Below are 23,183 nucleotides of genomic sequence, written 5' to 3'. Positions count from 1 at the left end.
CAACGTGGGTAAACCCGCAGGGCACAGCTAGTCCGATATTAAGTTGAAAAAGGCATCGATGTATCGAATGTTCAACGTATCTTCTGTATTTAAGATATTGCGTTTAATTCTGTACCTTTTCTAGTCTTATAAAACATGTTATTCTATAGAATCAAAGGTATAAATATGATCTGAGGAGACGCGATACATGCAGGAAGTGAGGGCGAGCAAGTGGGGCGGGCGCTGGAGCGGATCGACGGTATTGGGTCGAATGTCCAAGACTTGTACTATGTTACTTGGCCCGTAGAAATGTGGGTTGCGTGTAGAAATTGTGGGAGTCGAGAATTTGTCATGTATGAAATGATATATATAGGTCATAAAGTCGGTTATAATGTCAATTATACCTTTATTTTTTAAGGATTCGTAAATTATAACCGATTTACTGTTCCTCGCGGTTTTACATACATTGCTCCGCTCATATTGTCTTAGCATGACGATATATAAGCCTAAAGCCTTCCTCGATACATGAACTATCTAACGCTGAAATATTTTTTAAATCGTAACGTAGTTCCTGAGGATAAACGCGTTCAACCAACCAAACTCTTCAGCTTTATTATATGTATTAGTGTAGATTTAAAAGAATTATTTGGTGATCATTATTTTTTTTCCAATTCAAAGTAAATTAAAGAACGTTACGCATGTTTCTTATTCAATCATCCTTCATGACGCGTACAATGACGATGCAGAAAGTTCAAATACATTACGTCATACACACCTAAACTGTATCATCACAACTTTTTCCCTAAAACACACGCAGTAATGTACATCGACTCGAGTGTGACAAAAGATGCATTTAATACAATGGATGAGTTATACACGACTACCTGGCAATGGTAGGATGTGAATGGTATCTGAGGATGTAACGCTTTGTGAATCAATCCAAGAATGTGAAGAGATAACGGATGACTTATAGGAATAACATTGTTTACGCGTTACGTCTTTACATCATTGTAGTATTGAATCAATTGTTTTAATTCTATGGTGACGAGAGCTTTTATTTTGTTTTCAGATTCATTTATGTTTATAATAATAATATTTAATATGTAATATTTATTTATTTTCCTCAAAAACTTACAACTACAGTTACAAAGTACCTATTACATACCTAGTATAAATTGGAGAGGACCGGTGTCTGCGATAGGCCTGTAATGCAGATCGCCAGGCACTCACCCAGTCGAACCGCTTAATATTTGCTTAGGTTAATAATGTTAGGTTTAGAGTTCATGTAGTTTTGTACTTTGGAACTGGTAATGATAAAAATTTTGTTTTATTGTAGTAGGTATGTACTATTTTACCTTAAACACACCACTCCCAAGAAATATATACATACGTAAATGAAGCGTGAAATCCGTACTAATGATAATATCCAGAATTTAACACGTTTTTGAGTCTAAAAAATTATCTGAATTTATATTTATTTCGATAGCTGTATATAAATTAGATACCACGAGCCAGAAGATTAATTAAGCAAAATATTTATTTTGCCTTTAACGTACAGTATCTAATAAATTAAATATTCCTGAATTTTCATATCTATAATATTTAGGATTGTTTTTTGTAGATTATAATTTTATTCTTCAGTACGTTCCTAATTGTAACATCCAATTGAACATAAACAGAATTACAATATTGAGTATGTGTATATACTTACTCGAACTGCTCCCACCTTTTCATTAACGCGCAGACGCACACACAAACTGAGAATGTAGTCTCCAGACTCTAGCTAATGTAATTAAACTCCATCAAGCATTATTAATTGTTTTTCGACGTAATGCCTACGTAGAAAAAAACCTAATAATTTATAATTCCCATCGGTAACAAACCGGTAAGACTATGGAGTCAGACAATGAGTCAGTGTCGAGGATTCTCCCAAGAACAATGTAAGAAACTTTGTGATGCTCTTAAAGTTCTGTCTAAAGACGTCACTATAGATAATATACTATAGAGGAAGAATGGCTCAGCATTTTTGCAATTTTGAAAAAAAAAAATCTGCTACACAGCAAGTGTCTTTTGTCAAATTTTTTTCGGAGATGTGTACGTCGCAAAGACACTTCCGTGTTTTTAAAATGACTCCTTATAAGTAAACGCGCCGTTGCCAAAAATGATAGAGGTTTACATTTTTTGTAATGCAAACATATTGATGACTATCAAACACCTTTTATATGATCATGTTTTTTTTTTTCATAATAAAACGTTACTTACCAAATAAAGGATGATAGTTTTCGACTACACTCTTCTGTTTGTGTGGATCTCTTAAACTCCGAAATGTCTTTTTTTGTAACAAAAATATTGTGTTTATATTATGCACCATGCACCTACATGCAATATTATTATAATGTATGGAAATTCGGAAGCACACCTGAACGCATTGATTTGAACTTGTACGGCTTTGCGACTGGCGGAAATTTTTGCTTTTTTCGTTGAATTTGATATCATATAATTTTCTTCGAGAATGTTCCTTAATTTATTGCACGCCTCATAAGCGAAGCGTTGAGGTGGGTACTACTGTCACTTTGCGCAAAACATCTGATTTTTCAAACTTAAAATGTCTTTATGTATCATACATTGCACTTGTAAGATAATACATACACACACATATTAAGAAAAAACACTATTTTTAACGTTCATGATATTTTTGATATCATTTTTGTTATTTAAACTAGTTAAAAAACAGTTTAAAAAAGTTCTGTCTTGGACGTCCGTGTGTCTGTATGTGCGGATCCTTTTTCTTGTTAACACGATAGCGACCGAAATACTTTACTAATCGAGTCTTTTTTTTTCTCTTACGCTTGAGTATGCTCAGGAATAGAACCCTTTCATTTTTCAGGGTCTGATTCGATGTGGTTTAATTGTTATTAAATAAACAAAAATAATAATTAATAAATATTTATTTAAAAAAATTATGAGGCGTGCACTTTTGGATTTTCCAAATTATTGTTTATTGGTGCGGTCAGGGTTTTAACTGCGGCTTAATGTAAATGAATCATTCGATGATTTTGAAATGTTGAATCGGTTGGGTTTTCTAAAATTTCACGAAATCAATTAATAACACATTGCTATTGTTTGTTAATTAATTAATTAGGTACATTTAAAAATGGTTATACAATGATTGCTGTTTTAAATAAGAAAACGATAACAAATAGAAAGCAATAGAAAATATTTTATCTTTTAAATAATATAACGAGTAATATGAAAATCGCAATCGATTCTATTATAAAACAGCTACATTTGATTAACAAACAGCACCCAATTATTATCTAGGTGAAATGTTCAGATCTATTCTTGCATAGTTGCCTAGATAGTAAAAGTCTGTCTAATTTGCTGAGTTGTGGTCAGAAAATTATGCAACTTGAACGAAACTGTTGGAGGCTGGGCCTTATGTAATTGACAGACAATTTTATTCAGTAAATTAAAGTTGTTTTATTCAAATTAAAGTGGACAAATGAAAACAAAAACAATCAATTAATTAAGCAAAGCAATGACTCGTTAGAAATATCTTGTACGTGAAGATTATCTATGCTTGGTCAAACTAAGACCATAGACAAACAAAAAGAAGAAGAACTAAATTCAATAATACTTAGATAATGTTAAGTGAATTTAAATAGTCGAATTATTGTTTTCGGACTTATTTATGTTGCTAAAGATACCAACTCGAGTAATTTATGCAGGAGAATATATTATCAGAGCAGTTGTAGACATATTTAATATCTACAAGGAAAATACTAAAAATAATAGCACAATCTTGTAAATGTATAAATTCGCATCTCAATTATTTGGCTCTTACTAATACTTAAATATAGACCTATATAGGTACCAACTTTTTGTATCATGTACGGTCTAATCTTTACGGAAAAAAACAAATTTATTAAGTATCTCTAACTATAATTATTTAAAATGTAATAATTTGCATTCTAGTCCTTTCATATCTCTGTAGTGACATACAAAATTGTTACGAGCTTACCTTCACGACCTATTTTATAATGTACATTTAATTTGAGGCCTCGCCATGGTCACAATGGATTATTTCGTTATGGTTATGACTTAATACTGTTTATAAAAAAGTTTTACAAGTATACGTGATGCTCTATTGGTTGATATGGCATTTGGTTTGGGTGTCAAGGTGATTCGAACTACATCAACCGGTTTTTTAGGAATTGAAGATTTGTCATCTGATTCATAATATCTAGCTGATTTTGTATAATGACTAATTTGAATACCTGAATTAAAAAAAAAAATATCGTACATTAATCGTCTTACACGAAGACATGATTTAACGATCTTTTAGTTCCGTTTTTAACGCTTGCAATCTGTTTAAGGAAGAGGTTTTTATGTCACAAACGTAAAGGAAGAAAAAGTTTTTGAAGTCGGTTAAAAAAACGCTTCCTTCGCTGTTATTTGAACTAGATGCTCCGAGGCTACTTAGAATTTTAGCTTACCGAAGTAGGCTTGTAATAATCATACCTCCTGAAGGCTTCAAAGGAAATATTGATAATTTAAGACAAAACACAAATTAATGTATCCACATTTTATGGCTTTAGATTTAATATTTTTCACCAAAAAGTGTGCATGAACATTTAAACAATGTACTTCCATTTTCTTTTGTACCGTTTACTTCAATATTGGGAACTCAGTTACTCGAAATTTGAACTCAAGTCGTGACATAAGCAGGCTCGACTGGTTTCATATAAACATCTTTGCCCTCTGTGCAGCCTTATTGTCTGTTTCATGTTATTGTAGAGTGTGTGAAAGAGAGAGAATATTGCTGCGAAACTATAAAGTTTACTTGTGAATTGTACTAGTAATAGCATGATATAATTTCAGCGTAAAGTTAAAGGATGTGTGCCCGATCCTAAAGTGCTTTTTATTATTTTTAATTAATATGAAACCCGCCTTTGTATAATTTAATTTAACTTTTCAATAATAACGTATTTGAATGCTATGAAATTAATGCTATGCTAAGAAAAATTTTGGTGTTCATACTCATTCAGTAGGTATATTTTCAATTTCCTCTTTAGAGTTTGAGGACTGTAAAAAGTTTGTTCAATATTAAGATCATGCACATATTTAAACACTTAAATTAATAAATACTATAGCATAATATGCTTAATATTTGTTCAGCAGATACACACTAGGTACATTCACCTTACTGCGTAGCGGCACTCACGATAGTATCTATTCCTATTGCCCTGGTACTTGAAGCTTCAACAGTTTTATTTTTGCACTCCGTAACTCGTTTATTTTTTATGCAGCTTATCTCAAATGAAAATAATATATCAGATGGTAGAGCCGTTACAATTGCGTATTCTTTAGATGCTGATTTTTTTGTTATTTCAATGAATGCCATTCCCATGCGTAGATTCTTTGACATAAAAACTTGGAACCGATTCAGTTCTTTGAAGGCTGTTTGTCGATTCACATGAAAAAGCTGATCTTGTCTTAATAAGTGGGTTTATAGAATATAATTAAAAACATCTCCATTCAAATTTAGTTCGTTACTTTTGTTTTGAATCCGTGACTGTTGAAATTCACGTTTAGCGTGTTTTGTTATAAATTTAAATAAATATGTTTTAAAGGACATTTGAGTAAATTTATGTCTTTGACGATTTTATTCGTGAATTTAAATTAGCATAACAATCGACGGTTATTTTAATTACTATTCTATTTTAGTTAAAGTAAACAACTAGAAATTACTTATTGATCTCTGGATATTTGTTGTATGATATTTAAATAAGCTCTTTGTGATAGTACTGGATAAATTAAAATTTATATGTCATACACCTCTAAGGTGATTCTTTGCCTACTCTGCCTTACAAAAATAGCTACCTTCTCTGAGTTGAGCGAGTAAAATATAATAATAATATACATACAATAAAAGAAGATACATCCGTGAGTCTGTTGTTTCGATATCTGGCGACTGGCGGTGACTAAAGTGTCAGACAGCCAGACACTATGTATGTATTTGTTATATTTATTTTTTAGTAGTTAAATTCAGTAGTATGAGACTGTATTATTACCTACGCCTACTCTTTTTGTAAGTTACCGAAAATATATATAAACATTAATTTATAAACTTTTATGGTGTTTACAATATGTAAAGATAGACGCAGCATGCTGATATTAATAAACATCTATTAATATACATGACTATAAAAATAATCATATATCCATACCTACTTATTATTAATAATTATAAATGCGAAAGTAACTCTATCTGTCTGTCTGTTACTCAATCACGCCTTAACTACTGAACCAATTTGCATGAAATTTGGTATAGAGATACCCGAGAAAGGACATAGGATAAGTTTTATCCCGGAAATCCCACGGGAACGGGAACTATGCGGGTTTTTCTTTGACTGCGCGGGCGATGCCGCGGGTGGAAAGCTAGTATTATATAATGTAATATATTTAGGACGAATACCAGCCAAAATTAAATACACTTATGTTAGTTTAAAGGTATGTTTATTGTTATTAAATCTATTTTTTATTAAATTGATTCTTTCAGAAACTTACACTGACATTTAAACTTCTTTAACTACTAAGATGTAACAATTGTTTCAATTTTTGCATACCAAAGGGGACCGGTTGTTATCATGACACCACATTTTAAGGATAACCATCAGAATGAGTAAGTGTATGACGTCATGCCCAAAAGATGGCTGGAGCTAAGCTTTTTGTGTTTTTATTTCACGGTGGAATTGTTTCCATTATTAATATAATAATAATTGGGTACAGTTCAAGGTTGGGGTCGTTGCTAAGTAGATTATACATTAATGTACCCAAATTGTAGTGAAGTTTAATTGTATGTGACGAGATTCATCATTTGAATGCATATTACGAACTAAAATGGTGGTTCAAATTTTTTTTGCAATTTTTTTTAATACAATCCTCAAGAAAAATATTTGAAATTTCAATTCTGTTATTATTATATACTAGCTGTGCCCCGCGGTTTTACCCGTAGTGGTCTCTTGTTGGTCTTAGCGTGATGATAATATAATATAGACTATATACATATAGCCTTCCTCGATAAATGGGCTATCTATCGAAATAATTTTTCAAATCGGACCAGTAGCTCCTGCGATTAGCGCGTTCAAACAAACACACTCTTCAGATTTATAATATTAGTATACAGTAGATAAATTTCCTTACCACTTTATAAGGATATATTTTTAATAAATAGCATGCGGACCGGTTGTGACATTCTCTCCATAATCCACGACGACCTTCCACGAACTTCCATATATGTTTTCTAAATTTTTTATCTAACCGTTTATAATAAATTTAAATAAAAATATACTTCGTTAATATAGATTACATTAAGTATTTAAATTTTAAGAGAAGTATGTGTTATTGTTTAGTTATCGGAAAGATAAATATATAGGTAGGTAGGTAACTTGTTCTCGACAAAAGTAATATTCTATTCTATGTTGTGAATATTTGCTATTATTTACTCTGATCTGACCCACAAAGTTTATTTGAATATTAATCTGCTTTAAATATATAAATATATTATAATATGAAATAAAACTGTGCTTATATTATGCGCATTTTATCGCGTCTTATTTGCAAATTATAAGGTGTAAATCCAAGAGAAAAACACATTTATTTTATTAAAAAATACATTTATTGTTCATAATTATTAAGCTAAATACTATATTCACAGAGATATAAGTCGTATTTAGGTATAAATTATTGAATATTTTATAATTAAAGAAATTATAATAATATCTATAAGGAACGTATAAAAATCTTAACTCTATTCTTTAATATATAGCTCTTATAATTACTAGTATTATAAAAATACACTGTGATAAATGATATTTGCTACACATAATATTATATTAAACTTTGGTATTAAATTATTTTTTATGACGCCTGCGTATATTATCTGATTCTTTAAAACCAAAATGTTGCTAAGAATATTTTCACAGGATTCATATATAGGCAGAAAACAGTACACAAGACAGATATAATTCGATAGCACTAGAAAGAAAAACATTTAATTTCAGTTCCAGTGAAAAACCTTTACTTTTAAAACATTCAAAATATCATTGTACAATAAAAAATAAGCCTCTAAAACGGAACATCACATAAAAACAAAAAAAATACAACTACAGATAAACATAAAAGCTTTGGTACATCATTAAAAAGAAAAATTAACAGGCACAGAACATCACAATAACAAAAAAACTGCCAAAATCTATGTAATGGACACAGAACCCCTGAACCTAGTATCAAGGCTCCCATACGAGGGTCTGTATCTCGGAGTACGTTGGCTCCAAGGGCTCCGTCTATTCTTATAACTGGAGCACGCTATGAGACTGTTCATTGCTGGAGGCCTAGATTGTTCCACGCTAATGCCGTAACGACGACTATGGAAAATGGATAGAAAGTTGTAGAATATTTCTGATATGGTAGGGAAAAATGTACAGGGCGGTTATCGAAGTGCTAAAGGCGTATTCGTTCCAGTGTGAAAAAACGTGATGACTGATTTAAACTAAAATTCTAGAATATTATGTGCTGGGATTTGAGAACTGATTCTCTGATTGATTTCACAACTACCTTCTTAGTATGCTAAGCGTATTGGTATTACAATCGATAGATAGTAGGTTCTATCCTTGGTGAACACAGATAAAATCTTGATCGGACAGGGCATATAAAACTAGCGGTATACATGAATTCAATACTAGGTAACTTTTTATTACATTAAGTCCTAAAATAGACTTGATCTATACATGATATCAAATTTATTTTCCAATAAGATAGGGCTTGTAGTATTTTTGGTAATTTTAGAGAATTTGTGCTAAAACTATTTTGAAGATATTTCAAAAAATATCAATCATGAAGCGTCATATTTACAAACCGCGTGGGGCATCGCAGACCATAATTATGTTGAAACTAAAATTTAAATATTTTTCCCTTACCTCTTAGGTCGTGCTGTGGGTATAAACTTCTCTCCAATAAGGACGCTTTCATCCAAAGTACCATCCAGTTGAAGCAAATCTCCAGCAGAAACTGATACCTCCATTTTCGGTCGATCACACGTCCATAGGAATATTAGTACTACGAACATCTAAATTATGAAAAAAAAATTGTAGTTGTTTCTGCACTAGTAGCAAATAAAGATAAACATGACTCAAACGCATGAAGTATTAAGATCATTTTTTTGTTTTACATAGATGCAAGGATTCGAGTTCAATGATGCAGTTCAAAAGTATTCATATACAGAAAATATCTGCTACTTTTCCGAATTTGTAGAATACTAAAAAATATAAAATTATGACTATGAATAATCATAAACAAGAATTACATAGTCTGGAGATCAGAGTCTCATATAATACTCACCACACATATATGAAGAATAACAATAAACGTAGTAGAACTTCTAAATCCGATAGAGTCAAAGAGAAGACCGGACACAGTTGGGCCAATGAAGGCGCCGAGAGCAAAAGTGGACGTCCACATACCCGATACTAGCCCATATGTTTCTATTGAGTTGGGGAGACCGCTTGAACTGGAAACAACATTTATAAATTAAAACTATTTAAAAATATGATAGGGATATGATTTTAATTCCACCCGAAGTGTGTGCATAGGCTTTTATGTTCTTTTGGAACCACCACGTTAACTTAGCTATCGTCACTAGTTAGATTTTTTTTAATAAACTGGGATATGCTGTTTTCTCACAATTAGAAAAGTTTAATATAGATAAAATTTGACAGAACAGTAATAATATGTTTAAAATGTACTTACATAGCAGTGCTCAGAGCGTCTGAAAATGAAGATACTAATAGACTTCCCATACCAAGTCCGTGAAGAATCAAACCTAAAATAGTAACCCATAATACTCTGCAAATAAACAAGAAATGTTAAATATTGTATATTAATTGTTATTTTCAAATGGAAACTCGAGTTATACATTCATTCATTGATTGCTATTAAACATAAAGTTACTTAATTAGTTAATTGATAAAAATTTCAATGTCAAAGTAGTTCTTGCAAAATAGGGGTTTTACGGTTACATTGCCAATCGTAAATAGCCATTACATAATAAGCACATTTTATATTTTTACATTTTGTCTTCCATTTCCTATCTTACATTTTGTCACCATTCAACCAGGGAATAAATAATGTTCTCATCACATCAATACTCACGTAGGCATATCAAAGAAAGGCGCCGGTCCAATAAGCAAAAACGCGCCAACCACGAACATATGTCCTATACTAGTGATGTACTTCGGCTTGACCGCGGGGTGGTCACACAGCCAACCCCACCCGGGGGCTGACAGCGCATATATACCGCCGTTGATTATGAATATAACCCCTAGCACTACTGGCGAGAAACTGAACTGCAATAGGAAAAGTTTTTCCAATAGTTGTCACTAAACTCATCAAAACAACTACAGTGATAAGAGTCTTTTTTACATTTTATTACTTTAAAGTAGACAAAAAATTATGTTAAAGTATAATTAGCATCAAATGACTAATATAAGTTGTACTTTAAATATACACCTATTACTTTAAATTAGAAAAAAACTTGGAAGTGAAATTGTTGTTATAATGTCGACAGGAGATTTTATATGAAATTTATCTTACGGCAAAATGAAGGTAAAGAAGAATAATGAATACTGTTATTACCGAATATAGTTTGAACAGAAAGTAAATAAATAATTATATACGTCAATTTCATACGAATTATTTGTTTATTAAAAAGTATGTCTATGCTTTTCCCAGTATCCATTTAATATTTAACCAAACGCCTATTATTTAAAATAAATATTAATATTCACACAAATATTTAACAAATTTCACCTTTGACTATAGTGGGAGCAAGAGAAAAAGTTAAAAGTTTATACCTGTCTCATATGCGGTTCTAATGTCGCTTGCAGAAAGCCTATACTCAAACTGGTGGATATTATAGTAATTGCTGCTAATAAAACGCCAGGAATTCGCAATACTGACATCATGGTAGCTGAAATAAATTCAAATGTTACTTTCAATTTGCTCATTTTCATCAAAATAAGTGTAAAAAAAAATGACATCAAAAATTATTTTTATTAAATATTATTCTTTACTGTACTTTTTGATTAATTTTACAAGGGGAAATAAAAATTTTACACGTTTATGATTTCTTGCATTAAATTGCCACATCAAAATACGGAATACATACTTCATTTCACCTACATACCGTCAAAATCTACAAAAAAAACATAATTACTTCATTAATATACGGAATACATACTTCACTTAACAATGCACTGAAAATCTACTAAAACTACAACTTACGTCCAGTAGGTTTAATATCTTCATCATCAGCAGCTTTTGGAAGAGTTATATAACATAACACAGCAGTACATAAGAGCGCTGCACCAAGAACAGCAAAAGGTAAGGAGTATCCTCCCACGCTGTAAAGGGCTCCACCAATCATGGGACCAGCTATGAGCCCTAACCCGAAGAAAGTTTCTAGGGAGGCCTGAAATTAAAATATAATAATTTTGCAAGATTTGTTTTGTTGAGATAATAAAATGATGTGGGTATGTAGTAAAAAAAAATAAACTTTCGATCAGGTGCTGGAAAAAGAGCCGCAAATATCCGAGGGTAAAAGATAACGCCTAGCACTTTTTAGAGCATAATTTTTTGATAGATGTAGATTGTAGACACATCCTACATAATGAAGGTACCATAATAGGCGGATCCACACAGAGCCAGCAGCCTCACGCAGAAAATGCTTCGCTATGGCTTCGCTAATCTGCTCGTTCTGCGAGGACCCACCCGTACGTAGATGCATTGTGTCGTATAAAGGTTGGCGAAATAAAACCTTGCTCTAGTTCTATTATATAAAACGTTTTAAGCAGCTTAATTCTAAATACTCACAAACATTGTAGCCACATTATCAGGGAACTCCTTTGCTATGATAGCAAAAGAAGCAGTGAGGAAAGCCGCATTTCCCAAAGCCTCTATGATTCGTATCGTGAACGCCAGCGTCACGAACGGTATGTGACCGTCAACTTTGTCCAACAATCTGGTGAAAACAGTTTCATATCATACACTAGCTGTGTTTCGCGGTTTTACCATTAGTGCTCCGCTCCTGTTGGTCTTAGCGTGATGATAATATATAGGCTAAAGCTTTCCTCGATAAATGGGCTATCTAACACCGAAAGAATTTTGCAAATCGGACCAGTAGTTCCCGAGATTAGCGCGTTCAAACAAACAAACTCTTCAGCTTTATAATATCAGTATAGATAAAAAAAATGTAAGTATAATACACACTCACACTCACAATCACATCCTACTTACCAGGTTTTACTTAATATTAAATTAAGTTGGTTTTAATTTATTATGAATTCGAAGATATTTAAAAACATTTCCTTTCTTTATAAATACTTATTGGGCATGATCAATGCTTACTTTACCTACCTACATGAAATTAAAATATTTTCTCTTATCATTTGTAAAATTCTTATACTAGTCTTTGTTCACATACGTATATTATTTTTACTACCTATTGGTGTACCTTTTAATTGGCGTAGCTTAGTATTTATTCATCTCAAAAATTGTATCACTAGCTGTAAGGTACCTTATCATAAATAAATAAATAAATATAAATAATAAATAAATATGTAGAGTTCTGCCTCATTAGAGTTCGCAATGGTTATCCATATTATCGAGTATAGGTTCGATACATTTCAATATTAACTAATAATATATGGTGAGGTGACCGTTTAGCAACGTCGCCAATATGGGCATTTCATCATTATAATATTAATTTTGGATACGTGGCCGTCGACATGTCATTTTAGTGAGGCAGAGCTCTTATACCTACTCTCATTCCGCATTCAATATGAATTTATTATCATTAAACACTTTTTATCATGCCACCATTAAAACCCATTTAAGTTTTAAGTAACAATAGAATTATTTTTGAAAAAGGGGTACGAAGTTAATAATTAGACTGAACTTTTCTTGAAAAAAGACGATTGAAAAAAATAATGTTCACTGAAAGAAAAACCTCTAAGATGCTACATACTAGCTGTTTTGTTAAAAATTAAAATATTTGGCAAACAGAAAAATATACATATTTGACGCAATATACATATTTAACGAGATTCGAGAATTAAAAAAAAAATATTTAAAAATAAACACGGAATTAACTACACCATACCAGCAATTGCGTAAATACAAAGTATGTGTTTACTAATTTAAATAAGGAAAACAATTTTATTATGCAATGTTTATTTTACAAAATTATCAATATTATTTCCAAAACTTTTAATGGACTTTTGACGCAATTTACAAAATATATATCTTTACAAACAACAAAAATTTCTCCTAGTAGAATGAACATCCGAAAGAAAATATTCTTTCAGGATTTATACCATAAATAATATTGTAATCATTTTCTCAGTAGCATAATATATTTTGCGTGGGATTTTAACTAAACTAACTATTTTTGTAAGTAACATTACATTAGGTGGAATTATATTGAACCTATATGTAAGTATGTACTAAGTAGTTATAATAATGGATCAGTTATTTTAAAAAGCATGCATTCTGAATGGATACTAATAAAAACGTATATAAGACTTACCCAAATAAAATAGCGCATGTTGAGGTAGTCAATATACCCGCATTGAACACAAGTTTGGGACCCAAGCGATTCAAATGTGCCCCATACAGGGGGCTGATGATGAACACTACGAGCTCAAACACTCCGAAGACCAGCCCATACTCTGTAGCTGTGCAGCCTTTCTTCTCTGCCTGGAAATAAATTGTTTATGGTTTTATCTTTGTTTTATTATTTTTAACGCGTTCAGCAGAATGAACAAGTATCTCTTGATTGACCCTATTGTAATGATTGGGTGAAATGTTTCAGCAAGATTTATCTCTCTAAAGCGCGTCACACACGGTGAAGATACTATAATATTTTATCTTAAGATACTGTTATATTTTATATTACAGTATCTTAACGCATCCGGTATCAGCGTTCGGACCATCATTTTTCTTTTTGTCATTGCGTACTCAGACCCCTGTAGAACCGCCATCCTGTTACAAATGACGCGAAATTTTGTGGGTCATTTGTAACAGGATGGCGGTTCTACAGGAGTCTTAGTACGCAATGACAAAAAGAAAAATGATGGTCCGAACGCTGATACCGGATGCGTTAAGATACTGTAATATAAAATATAACAGTATCTTAAGATAAAACATTATAGTATCTTCACCGTGTGTGACGCGCTTAATTCGTGTTCTGCATCTGTTGCGTGTATCTGCGACATATATAAAAATAATAATTATATTCTTGCTAGCCTTTGCATTATTTTATATACATTATCTCTACAGTTTTTATTTATAGGTATTATCTTTGCGAGTGTGCTATAGTCATTAGGCTTTTATTTTAATTACTTAACTCATAAAATATATGACTTGAGTTCATCGATATCATAGTGAAATGTTATTACTATATAATTGATACATTTACCTGATATATAGGTAGTTTAAAGTTTCCAAAACTTGAGATAAAATGATTTACGACGTACTTAACTACGAAATATCTGTTACTCTTTGATCTGTGACCTTGTTAATTGCCTTTTATTTATATTAAATAAAAATAGACACCACGATTGTAGATAATTTTGTTTATTATATAAGCGTCACGTGCGTGTACATCATGTTTCTTTGAGATGATAATATCTCGTACATATTGAAATACACTATATGAGCTTAGTAAATTCAGGATATTGATAAATTTTCTGTTTCCTTTCAATTGATGAAAATATGAGTATTTTTCTTTCTATGTAGTATAAAATGAAGTCGTTTCTCGATGTCTATCTGTATGTCGGTCACTAAACTACGCAATGGATTTTGATGCGTTTTTTTAATAGGTTCTAGATATGATACAGTGGGTGGAAAGCTAATTACGGCTATAAGCTCTTTTAAGTTGAACGAAACACGAAGTGGGAATAATACCAAGAATCTAGATCTACATATCTGTCATACAAGCAGTTTGACGCACTAAAAGATGAAATTTAATCCATAGAAATTCTTGAAAAATATAATAAAAAGCTTCGATAAAAACGAATTACGCCAAGAGCAATATATAACAAATAAAGACTTATGTCTCCTGTTTCTCGCTAGAGAAAGTAATTGATATTTCACCCAGATACATATTATAACTTGTAAGCGCCTAGTAATTATATTGTGAACATAATGTGATAACCCCGCTTTGCTTGTGAGGTTATCACGCGATCAACGCACTGACGCACCGTACATATAGATTTTATACGTATATTCAATTGTTATTAATATTTGCAATATTAATAGTATTTATAGTTTAAAATCTATATACATATAATAAAATCGTAGGAAAGTCAAAACTGTACATTGAATATTTTTTTAAAAGAATACTTGATCCATGATCTATAATCGATATAGAAGCCAAAAATATAGTTTTTAGAATTTTTGTCTGTTTGTCGGTTTGTCTGTTTGTCTGTTTGTCTGTATGTATTTCCGGGCTAATCTCAGAAAGTACTGCATAGATTTACTTCAAATTTTGCATGAATATTCCTAAGAGGTCGGGTGAGGATAGTTTAAACATATTATCATGATATCACCTTCGCGGGAGGAGCTGTGAACCTTTATTTTTCTTACATATTCCGTGTACTACGACAGCGTACAATCTAAAGACTCATGTTTAAATGTTGGTTTCGAGTAAGCCATGCTATTATCTAGCTTTACAAAATAAAAACTATGTCATTTACGTAATTTGGGCAGAGAAACAGTTTAATGAATTTAGTAGTATAAAGACAAATTTGAAACAGCGCCATCTATGAGATTTCGTAAAAATCAAATCAATTTACATGTTATCACTACTGAACAACTGTTGAAAATTAATAATTTAAATATAATCATGTTATTTATTTAACTCTTTAACCCATATCTTCCCTTCCCTATAAGGTGCGCTTATATTTCGTGTGAATATACTACATTTTTAAAAGTGAGGGTAGATGTTTATTATTTTAAGTCAAACTAGACACCATTACAATTAATCTAATATTGATTGTGTTCATTGGTTACATTTTTAATCTTCGTGTTTTATAAATTTATAAAGAATAGAAAAAATTCGATCACGAGGCGGGACTCGAACCCACATAATTTCGTGATCGAATGTTTCTATTCTTTATAAATTTATTATTTATAAATTTATATTTATAAAGCATTTGAATAAATAAATAAATAAATAAATAAATAAAATTAAAATAAATGTCATAAAACCAAAAATATCAAATTCAATCTTCGTGTTTTGTGAATTTTCACCATGCGTTCCCACAAAAGGTAAGTTGTTACTTTTATAGGTATTTATTTTTATAATGATAGCAATTCATGTTTTTTATTGGTTTTATAATGGTTTTATATTACACTTTTAGAATGAAATAATAAAATGATGAATTCTTTTTGACTTTTACAAGATTTTGAGGTGCGTTGGGAACAGTAGTTTGTTGATAAAATTTTATTTGTAAGTAGCTTTTTTTATTGATTTACAATTATTAACGTTTGATTTTTTATTTACAGATTCAATGTTCATAAAATTATATCGCCTTTGGAAGACTATTTCTGCTGACAATTTTACAACACCACTTGAAAATTGATGATTTGATGATGAAGATAGTGGCAGCAAGGATTAAGTGGAAATTAGTAATCCGCTTCGTCAATTTTTGACTGAAGTTAATGTCCAACGTATGGTTCAATCATTGGAAGTATCTCGGGTAATTTTGGAGGATATTTTTCAGGAAGGAGAGGAGGGGCAGCCAACCACATATCAAACTACTACGTTTTAGTACCGAAAAAAATGTTATTGCCAAATGAAACATAAATTTTGCACTCACAACTGTACAAGTTATGATTTTTATTCTGACTTTGCTGTTATCTGATTATAATATTTATCGTTATGGCTATCGAGGTACCGACCGTACTGGGATGAGAGTACATGATATTATACCTACTCATCATCCAGGATTGCTTAGAGCATTTTCACACTGAAAAAGATGTTTTCTTTGAATCGTAGTTGCTTCATTTATTTATTTTTAATCATTTTACATAATAAGTTTTATATTTGCCCATTTTCATTATATTTTATAAATAAAATGGAACCAACATAACTTTGTTGTGTAGGTATCATTTCTCTATTAATAATCCGTAGGCATATTTTCCGAGCACCCCATTTAAGGTGCGGTCCTGAAATTATAAAAAGTTAATGTATACTTTTGCCTAATATAAGCTCAAGATCATTTTTAGATAAAAATAACAAAAAGAACTTATTTATTAAAATTTAGTAGATAAAAGAAATTATGTTACGATTTTATAAGAAAACACAGTATATTTATTAGGCGGCGGTGATCTCTTCCAGGCAAAAGATATTCATCAGCTCAATAAAATTGAATAGTTGTTGTTAGTTATTCTTTAAATTCACTGATTGTAATGAGCATTTCCGCATGCAAGTTGTATCGTAGTTTAGATATATCATAGTTTTGACACATTACAGTTCCAACAAAACCCTCAAATTTTTGAGCAGAGTTGAGCAAGATAATTTAAAAAATGTGCTGTGTTAAGTATTATAGAAAAGGTTAGTTCGTTGATAATTATCATTTCTTCATCATTTACATGGGTGTTGTTAAATGTTAGTAAAAATAAACTTTGACTGTTAATACTTTTGTTCAGTATTTACCTGTATGATTATTGCTTGGTAATTAATATGTATATTTTCATGTCGTATAGCTAATTATAAACATAAGTGTGATGTGAAACTAGCTGGATTTATTTTTACACACTCACAGCCATATATTTTATATTAAAATAGTGTAAATCATAATATTTTTTCACAATTAAAAATATTTCCTTTTTTCTGATGGTGTTGGCATCGAATTAAACCGCGCTGTCGTTTCGTTCACTAAAAGTGATGTTATGAGGACCGAATATGTAGCCGCCTCAACTTACGGAAACGAGAGTAACCTGCGTTGTCTGTTAGTTATTGTATAGTCGAATTTAACGTTACATGGAAATTGGAATCTAAATATATTATGTATACTTAGGTTTATTAAATCTGTACATGAAATATATTTCCTAAATAACTATCACGGGGTGATTAGGGATCGACACTGATGCCAAAGAAGCAAACAGTAAAATTTTTGTCCGTATAACCGGTATAGAAACAAAAACTACTCGACGGATTTAAACGAAACTTGGTACAATTATTTTTCATATTCCTGAGCAGAGCAGTAACTCCATTTTTAAGCTTTCGTCGCGTGTGCAACCTTAATGGTTAAAGCTACACAGAAATCATGTATGAAAGAAATGTTCTCCTTATTATATAAAAAATATCTCCCATCATAAATGTCTATCTTTTATGGTTGACTCACAATAACACGTGTAACTTCCGATAGCTTAGGAGTTCGAAGCTTTCTGATTATATTTGTCTATAACACTCTCAGTCCGTTTTAACTCAATTTTTATTTTCATGCATCAGTGCCACCTAAAAAATCTTTATCTCGAAATTCGAGCAAAGCTAAGAAAATGAGAAATAAGAGTTCTCAAGAATCGTTAGAGGTATACTCTAGGCCGAAAACAACACGTGTTATGCCGAGAACCTGAAACCGCTTCACAACGAGAATTGCGGCTCACAGCTGACCGCGAACGGCATGTACTATCCCGTGAGACCGAAACCTTCACTGAGAGGGTATAACGTCTCACAGCTGATCACGGCCGTCACATTTTATCTCGAGAATCTGAAACTTTTACTCAATATGAAGACCGTTTGACAAATGATAGGGTGCACCATAATATTATTCGATCTCTTGAAGATGAACATGAGCATAAGCAATGACTAGAGTAGGGACGCGAATATTACAATTAATTGAGACAAAAACGATTATTAAGTTTGTTTAATGAAAGATTAAGAATTGAAACTATTCGGTCTCTGGAAACGGACGAATAGCGAGAGGCCCCTCTTACTGCAGACAGATTTCGCATAGTCTTAATGACTTAGAGGTAAACATAGAAGATCAATCTACGAATTCGGTGGTGGGGTCCGACAAATATAAAAGTGGGTTTTCTTATAACCTCACAATTGATTACAGATCATCTTCTGTATAGGCGATATTAACGTAGTATGTTATTTTTGTAATGCTTTAAAGTGGAGTAAGGAGTCGGCTTTCGTTTGAAGATACACCGGAACCTTTGAAATCACTACTTTTAGAGGAACATGACGTGCAATCTAAACAGTTCTTAGACAATATTCGCTCTTATAGTAGTGCGTTTCAAATGATCCTTTGGTGCTCAACAATTATCAGAAGGTCCTTTCATGCTTACTTTTAAGATACAAGGTCAAGTTTACCATTTGATAGGATCCCTTTTGCCTGAAGGCCAACCTAAGTTTCTTTAAATATATTTTGTATTCGACTACAACGAATAGTCGAATACAAGAATTATCAATATTTCTCGAATTTAAAACTGAACTCATTTCACAATTTTAGAACATGTTTCATCAGGTTAATTCGTATGTATGCAGTTTTAAATCGACATTAGAAGCTTTTCCTCAAGATGGTGATATTAATATAAGATTGTTATAAATGCCGATAGACGGACGTCGACGACGGCACTCAGGAACTCCCTGGGCGTGTATAACGCCCAGGCCACAGTATTACAATTTTTCGCATATTTTCGCATAGCAAAGGAGGGGAACTCGCGGGGGGTCAAGTGACGCGGGCCACGTACCATTAACATGCTTAGTTTGTGGTACCGAGCGCGAAAGAAAGTCATCGTGTTTTTGTTTTGTTACTATGTAAACTAACGTAATTTAATACTTAGGTACATATTCTATAACAGTGCGCTCAAACTGTTAATCTACATTTAATTTAGATTATTATTTGAAATACTAAGTAATGTAGAATTTAAATCATATTCCTTCATGTTTTCCTCAGATTTTCAATTTTCTCCGATTTTAAGATTTTCAGAGTGTTCAATTTTAATGTAGTTAAATTTTATAAGAGACAATTAAGAACATTCAAAAATAAAGTGTCACGTATTTTTTTTAAACGACGAATGACCTAAAACGACGTAATCGCGGACGAAGTCGCGGGCAACAGCTAGTAAATTATAAGACAATTAGTTGATAATACTGCCGTAGACGGATGCTATAATGTAAATACATTTTCAGAAATTGTACCTATTTCATAGATGAACATTGAATGTGAACGCGAAGCTTTCGATGAATGCTGATAAAAATGGACAAATTCCGTTCGTATTTGACTAAATTATTTCATGGTTGAATAGCCCATTTATCGAAGTTCTATCATCACGCTAAGACCAATAAGTTATAAGACGGGAGCAATGCGAGTGAAACCGCGGTACACAGCTAGTAATAATATAAAAGAAAAGGAACATTTTACACTTCTTTATATTAGAGGAAGTAATAACGTATCCTTCAAATTAAAGTACAACGACATTCACGTAGGATGCATGTCGGATGAACTTCTAAATGTCGCTGAAATATCAAAACAGATTCCGTGTTCAAGTCATACCTACGTATGTTACTCCATTTCCTTGAAAGAAAAAGGAGGATATAAAGAAAAGTGAAGGCCAATTGATATCGCGTACGTAAAAACCTATAATGGTATGTGTCATTAACCTTTGTTATTTGTTGAAATTATATCGAAGTTATAAGGTTGATAGTGTCACTTGAATAACTGAAGATTGGGAAGATTCGTTTTTTAGCTGTTCGACCCAAGCCGTTTATTTTGCTTTCGATATTCGGCTGAAAATTGAATGCTCAACGCAGAAAATTCAATTTATTCCTAGGATATAAATTTACTTGTATACTATGCCAGTATTTAAATAAGAATAAAACGCACATTTAACGCATTGTTGCCAAGGTTTAAAACATGATTTATTTATACCGCCGAGTTTTGTATGATTAAGTCGCGAGTATAATATTTTTACTTTTAAATTTATGTTAAAATATAATGAAGTCTATTAATAAAATAAAAACATACCTGATGCTTCTGTACATATTTTTGATATTGATATTTTTGATATTGCTTAACCATTATTGTATATTATGATAACGTTGGTAAATGAACGTTATATTCTAATCTAAATACATGTAATGTTAAATTAATCGTTTATCACAACAAATATTTACTAAAATTACTCCAGAACCGTATAGAATCTTCAATGATATTATATTACAATAATTTATCGAATAATCAAAACAGGTCAAGGGACATTTAATTCAAATTGACGGATGTTTTGTTTATTTTATTTATTATATTATTTAGTAAATGATTATAATATCTATGGTTTATAGATTTCTTATTTAAAATGGTTAAGGGCCGATTTTTCAATCCTTGGTTAAAACTTATTCGTCGAATAACATATTTAAACTACCATTTTAAAAATATATTCTAATTACCCGTATTTGAAAGTTCACTAGTGGTACATACATATTTTATTTAATATTATCCTGTACCTTATACCTTATCCTTTATTGGACGGGTAAGTTTTATCCAAGGATTGAAAGATCGGCCTTAAAAGGTTAAAAATACTAGGTAAGTACCTATTCCCAATGTATGAATGAATAGCTATGACATGAAGGAATAAAAATTAAATTTCTCACTCATGCCTGCCTAAGATGATTTGAAGTGAACAAATCATTTGATTATTATAAATAATAGGATTGTCTTCTAAACAGCGCAAACCTAACTTTCTTATCATTAGAATTTTTCAAATTTATATATCTAATGTTTCGGGCTTCGGCATATAAAAAAACGCATCTATATATTTAAATACTAAGTTCATTTAGATATTTTATTGAGTAAGTTTATATTTTTAACCGACTTTTTTATAGTTGATACTTAACTATGGATTATATTGATTGTCTAAAAATTATAATATTTCAGTTATAGATATAGATACTTAGATGATAGAAAAAATAAATTATTTAAGTCTAAAGTATTTTTAAACACTTGTGATTTACGTATTACGTTTAGGTAGGTACACTTATGTACTTAGAATATGTAAATTGCATAAATAAATACAAATAATGTTAAAGTAATTGGAAAATATATTGAAATTGCTAGGTATGAGGTGCAATAAATAAAGTCAATTGACCATATCGACTGATATTGATATTTGAAATGTTTTATTATTTATGATTATTTATATATTTAACAGGTTCCATTCCATTTCCGTTAAACACAATAAAACATAGGTATATGAATCGATTGTGCTAGGAACTTAAATTAATATAATTACCGAATAATCGATTTTTGAATAGGTAGGTAACGTATTAAGTGGGTGGTGTTTTATTTTATCTTATATATAAAAATGAATCGCAAAATGTGTTGGTAAGCGCATAACTCGAGAACGGCTGAACCGATTTCGATAATTTTTTTTTATTATATTCCTTGAAGTACGAGGATGGTTCTTATGTAGAGAAAACGTAAACATGTGCCACGGGCGAAGCCGGGGCGGATCGCTAGTACAAAATAAAAGTAAAGAAAACATTTTATGAAATCAACAAGGTTCCAAAAAGAACTTAAAAACCTGAAATCGTTAGAAATAGCCGTTAAAATAAGTGTGCTTATTTTTAGTTGGTTCATCTTACATTTATATTTTATATTTTGGAAATACAAAAATACGAAATAATCGTCATTTTATTCGATCAATTTATCGTAATTTCAGCTTAACATATTTTTTAAGCCTTCAACACAATTCAGCGGTCTACCATGTCTTGGTATAATGTTTATGATTTCCTTACTACCTATGTGAAACAAATTCAATACCTACATAAAAATTAAAACCATTATTTTCATACTGACCTCTTGTGGAAAAAATGGCGCTTGTAACGCAACACATATGGCATTACAAAAGTCCGCAATCGATATTACAACTAACGTTGACCATTGTCGCCTTGTAAATTTTAATCGCATTTTAACCCTTATTCTTCAATTTAATTTACAAAATCACAATTCAAATTATCATCGAATTACGAACACAAATCACTAAATTAATAATTATCCCAACAGTTCCCAAACGTGCCAATTTTCTTGAAGCAAATAATTAACTGACTAAATGAAGAGGGTAAGATACAATTT

At 31.3% G+C, this 23,183-nt stretch overlaps 1 protein-coding gene across 1 annotated transcript; it reads right to left on the bottom strand.

Moving 5' to 3' along the window:
• Nucleotides 1-7,767: 7,767 nt before the first annotated feature.
• LOC149909900 (MFS-type transporter SLC18B1-like) lies at nt 7,768-23,129 on the bottom strand. Its single transcript, XM_090118270.1, has 10 exons — nt 22,908-23,129; nt 13,625-13,794; nt 11,911-12,058; nt 11,323-11,509; nt 10,893-11,008; nt 10,192-10,385; nt 9,790-9,885; nt 9,382-9,550; nt 8,961-9,109; nt 7,768-8,408 (listed from the first exon to the last, which is right to left on the bottom strand). Exons 1-10 carry the CDS (start codon nt 23,016-23,018, stop codon nt 8,237-8,239), a joined length of 1,512 nt encoding a protein of 503 aa, XP_089974396.1. The 5' UTR covers nt 23,019-23,129; the 3' UTR covers nt 7,768-8,236.
• Between the last annotated feature and the right edge of the window lie 54 nt (nt 23,130-23,183).

Source organism: Colias eurytheme, chromosome 3 (assembly GCF_061535395.1).
Source record: "Colias eurytheme isolate Ceu_HAF_F1 chromosome 3, ilColEury1 Martin Lab GWU primary, whole genome shotgun sequence".
Lineage (NCBI taxonomy): Eukaryota > Metazoa > Arthropoda > Insecta > Lepidoptera > Pieridae > Colias > Colias eurytheme.
Note: the sequence above shows the minus strand (reverse complement) of the source record. Positions and strands in the feature narration are given on the sequence as shown.

What these genes read in the sequence shown, in the direction of transcription:
- LOC149909900 (XM_090118270.1), bottom strand. Translation starts at nt 23,018, where the DNA reads ATGCGATTAAAATTTACAAGGCGACAATGGTCAACGTTAGTTGTAATA. An exon ending in TAGAACCGCATATGAGACAG is followed by an intron (nt 10,386 to 10,892) that starts GTATAAACTTTT and finishes TTCCTATTGCAG; the next exon opens with TTCAGTTTCTCGCCAGTAGT. An exon ending in TTATTCTTCATATATGTGTG is followed by an intron (nt 9,110 to 9,381) that starts GTGAGTATTATA and finishes TTCATAATTTAG; the next exon opens with ATGTTCGTAGTACTAATATT.